This window comes from Pholis gunnellus (assembly GCF_910591455.1).
Source record: "Pholis gunnellus genome assembly, chromosome: 8".
Taxonomy (NCBI): Eukaryota; Metazoa; Chordata; class Actinopteri; order Perciformes; family Pholidae; genus Pholis; species Pholis gunnellus.
In genome coordinates, this window is record NC_136534.1 from 13,448,943 (window position 1) to 13,453,601 (window position 4,659).

General features: G+C 38.7%; 1 protein-coding gene across 1 annotated transcript; it reads right to left on the bottom strand.

Annotated features, from left to right (window-relative positions):
- Positions 1-1,727: 1,727 nt before the first annotated feature.
- On the bottom strand, positions 1,728-4,358 carry LOC306699858 (chemerin-like receptor 1). Its single transcript, XM_079164631.1, has 2 exons — positions 4,330-4,358; positions 1,728-3,485 (listed from the first exon to the last, which is right to left on the bottom strand). Exon 2 carries the CDS (start codon positions 3,469-3,471, stop codon positions 2,362-2,364), a length of 1,110 nt encoding a protein of 369 aa, XP_079020757.1. The 5' UTR covers positions 3,472-3,485; positions 4,330-4,358; the 3' UTR covers positions 1,728-2,361.
- Positions 4,359-4,659: the final 301 nt, after the last annotated feature.

Here is a 4,659-nt window from a genome sequence, read left to right on the forward strand (position 1 = left end):
CTATTTAAGGCATAATAAAGGGTGCAAATCAATCAGTGTGCCCCAGGGATGTATTTATCCTTCTGAAGTTTGCGTTTCTTGATCTGAGAAGCACAATATGTGTAAAACAGCTCTCTCTACTGGCCAAGACTAAAACAATAGTGATAAAGAGTCCAGCAACACCACCCAGATAACCATTCCATTCACCAAGAACAAAGGCCAGGCAGTGAACAATGAGAGGCATGATGTTTAGAGACTGTCTCAGCTGAGCGTGTTCATCATGCTAGCCGTCGTCATCAGATACATCTGTTGTATCAATGTGATAGAAAGGTGCAGTACACATGAAACATGAAATATAAATATTCACTTATTTCGTCATTCCTTTCTTCTTTTTATCCAAGATGAAAGATGTTTCTGAACTTTCCATGCCAGTCTCACATGACATCACATGTAGCACGTAATTCATGAAAAAACTTTTTTCTTGCTGTTTATTTAAATGATTGTCTTTGTTTAATCTTGATTTTTTTAGTCTGTTGTTCCTAATTTCATTCTTTAATATTTATGTTTTGTTATTCAGACACATAGTAGAGGAATCTCTCATCAGTTTTTAGGTGTGAAAATGATGGGGCAACAGGGGGCAGTGGATCTCTGCGCTCTTTATGTGCATCTCTCCTGCATCTCCACTGATGAGAATGGGGTTGCAGAATTTCTTGCTATGACTTGTTTGCCCTGTTCAAAAGCTACGAAATAGAGTCTCTGTCCTTTGGGGCACTCCAAAAGAGAAATCAAAAAGTAACCAAACAACCGAATGCTTAAATTGTGGGTTGTTAGACGACTGTATTGATGTGGATTAAAGTCAAAATGAGTGGAGAGTGGAGAGTAATCGCTCTGTGTTACTGTTTGAAGCCATGTTTGAACATGAACACATATACTATGCTGCCTATGTAAATCCATCTCTGCAAACCAAAGAGAATACATCAATTACTGATATTTTATCAATATTAGAATTTACTTATTTATAATACTTGTTTTGATACATTGTATTTTACTATGTCTCTTGTTTGCACTATCTACTATGCTGCTGTAATACTGTACATTTCCCCACTGCGGGACTAATTCAGGATTATCTTATTTTATCTTAAATTAATTGCACACGTCTGGGTTATCTACAGTGGTTTCCTCCCTGTCAGCATCCTCTTTTACTCTTTATCAGATTTCCGCTGACATTTGGAGACAAATATAACGTGCATATATCTTTAGGTTAGAAACTAATTTCTTAGTTTGAACAAGCACAAAACTTTCCCGCAAACACTTCTGGCAGGACTTCATTATGAGTCAAACATCCAATAAATACGTTGGCTGAAATGTTCACTCACAGTTCTAAATGTCTCCTCTTTTAATTCAACAGTGACAGAAGACACACAAAATTACACTGTGACGTTAGAGAGGATCTACATGTTTTCACGAGTTTTTCCCCAATGTGTACAAACTATTTCACTAGTAAAATAAACAAATGTATCATAACATTTATCCAATTGAGATCATTAACAATGTCTATGATTGAAGGCAAAAAATCAATTTTCGTGCTGCAGTCTTTATTTCTCTCTAAAGTTTGCTGTCCTTGGTCTGAGAGACATGGTGGAAAATAATCTTTTTAACCTCCCGGTGAGAAATAATCGAGATGAGAAAACTCTTAAAATATAAAAACATATTTATTGAACAGACACTAATAATAAGTCAGCTGAATGGATAGAGCTCTTTCCCCACGGATGGTTCGGAGGTCTAACAACAATGAATAGACAAAACAGAGTATATATGCACAGTATATATGCCACAGTAATTAAACAAATACAAATGTTTATCGAGCCAGCAGTCAGTACAGGGAAAGCAACAAGTACATCGATGGCATCCAGGTGCTCAATACACAACAATAAATATACATTTATGGGTAATTTGTGCGGCGACAATAATCATACAGGCCAAATTAGCAACATTTAAATAGAATATCTACATTCTAAAATGGTGGAGATAAAAGCAACTTGGACTTGTTTGCATGTTTTTTTTTTTGTCTCACACGGGCAAGGAAATGGTAATCAAAATCTCCCAGCTCCCATTGTCAAACTAAACCATAGTTTTTTTGTTGCTTGTGTTACACAAAAGTATCCGAAATATCGTAACTCCTATTTTCAAACCACTGCTGGGTTCTTTTGTACAGGAAATCCCCTTTCGCTCAATTATGGTACAGACTGAAGGCATCTTTACAACTCGTCTTGAGGGTTCTAAATAAGCAAAAAAAGTAATTTGATACATACATTTATATTTGTGTCAAGATTATTTGCTATGTACAGTTTCAGAATTTGGTTCTTCATATCATGGGAAACCTTATACTTCAGTATTAAGGATACCTATCTCTTTGCTCTGACTGGTGTCCAGAGACTGTGTGCCAGTGAGAGAGCCAGAAACCTCTTCCTGGAAGGCAGTCTCCAAAACATTCAGGATGGATTTGCGGACTTTATCCTTGAAATCGTGGCCCATGAACACGTACAGCAGTGGGTTCAGGCAACTGTTGAGAAAGGCCAAGCCGGCGCTAATAGGGATTCCGATAGTTGTGACATGGAGTAATGTTTTACTTCGATAAGTCGGTAGGGAATTCACCATCTCTATTAAAGTCATGATGTGATAAGGAGCCCAGCACAGGAAGAAAATAGTGATAACTGCGGCGATGATCTTAAAGGGGCGACTTGAGTGGCTGGCCAGAGTGCGGTTTCTTCTGATGCGATGGATTATCACAGCATAACAGGAGACAATGACGGTGAAGGGGACAACAAATCCCAGCAGGGAGCGGGTGATGGTCATGGCCTGATGACGAAACAGTCGCAGCTGATTCACAGACGGAGTTACGTAGTCATCAGAAAAAGCAAAGTTGTTGAAGCAGTTGATGACGTCTTTATTGAAATATGACGGCCCAGTGTCCCTGAAGACGAAGTATGGAGTGCTGAGAATCAGAGCCAGTACCCAAACACCCAGACTCACATAGGATGCCTTGCGTACATTTCGGTGGTTCTGGGCCCAGATGGGCCACACCACAGACACACATCTGTCCACACTGATCACCACCAGAATGTAGACACTGGCAAAGATGTTCAGAAAGCTTATTGCGCTGTTCAGTTTGCACAAGAACTTGCCAAAAGGCCAGTGGAAATCCAAAGCCGTGTAGGTCAGACTCAGGGGCAGACATGCTGTGAAGATGAAGTCGGCCACGGCGAGGTTGAGGAACCAAACTGAGTTAACTGTTTTCTTCATCTTGAAGCCGATCACCCAGATAACCACTCCATTCCCGAGCACACCAAGAACAAAGGCCAGGCAGTAAATAATGAGAGACATGATGTGGAGAGACTTTCTCAGCTCGGCATACTCATCAATAAATGTAGAGCCATTTCCAGATACATTTGTTGTACTGAATTGATAGGAAGGGGTAGTATTCATCTTCATCAGTGTTTTGAGCCCTGCAATGGCAACATAAAGAAACAATATAAATATTTTCCTTTTTTACCTTACATCGATATCAATAACAGTCTGAAATTATATAATGATGTAATAGACAACTCTTTGACAAAACACAATTTTTCTTTAATTTCATTATTATTCATAAACATTATTGTACGTCTGAGAAGGTATACAGCTAAATCTGAATACTTGTCTTTTACCAAGGGTGTGCTACAGTTGTTCTGCTCACCATTTGTCTGTGTGAAATTCATCTTCACGCATGCAGATAATCCTGATTTATACTGTGTTGCTGAGCCTGTCTCTCATTTAATGAAGAGCAAGATGCAAGTATTAATCTTAAAATAAATCAGTATTCAACAAATCTCTGAAATGAAAACATTTCATATCGCATCTGTGCAGTTATTGGTTGATTCTCCAAGAGCCTGAACCAGAACCAGATTGGGAAAAACTGCTGTCTCATTGAATGATCTGCGATGTCAACTACAAATTAAAACAGTTCCCTTTTCTACAACTGTAAGACCTTGAACCCAATAATGTCATCTTTCTGTCTCGCTGCTTCTAACCCTGCACCTGGTTTGACAGTCAGTGTTATTTTATTTATATATTATTCTACCAAAATTAACTGGACGTTGCTCCAGAAAAATCTGTGTTTTCTTTAAAAAAAAATCATCATTGACCCACAAAAGCACCAAGCTCTCTGATAGAAGCGGCCTTATTATTTTACATAAAGGGTTAGAGGTCTCAATACCCCAAATCAGACTTTTTTTAGTGTCATATTTCCTTTTAACAACCTTGTTGGTTTAATCTCGCAAAAAAACATAACATTGTAAGAAGAAAAGATACCTTTCTCAAAGATGTCCTGTTGCTCAAAGGTGAATCTGTGGCAATGAACCTGTGAAACCGCACACATTTAAGTCTTTGGGGAGAAGTCTGTCATGACAACGCCCACGTCGAGGAGGAACTACAGCCAGCACGCAGCCATTTCTTTTTAAATGTACATCTCTTGTATTTAAAACTATAAGTGTAGAGCAATTAAAAGTTTTCCCAATTACTAAAACAAAAATGTGTCTTAATATGAACAACTTCAGTATAGTAGCCTATTAGATCCGCCGCCCTGTGTTTCACTGAAACCTGGCCTGGTGAGCACATCCCGGACAGCGCACTACCTCCGCC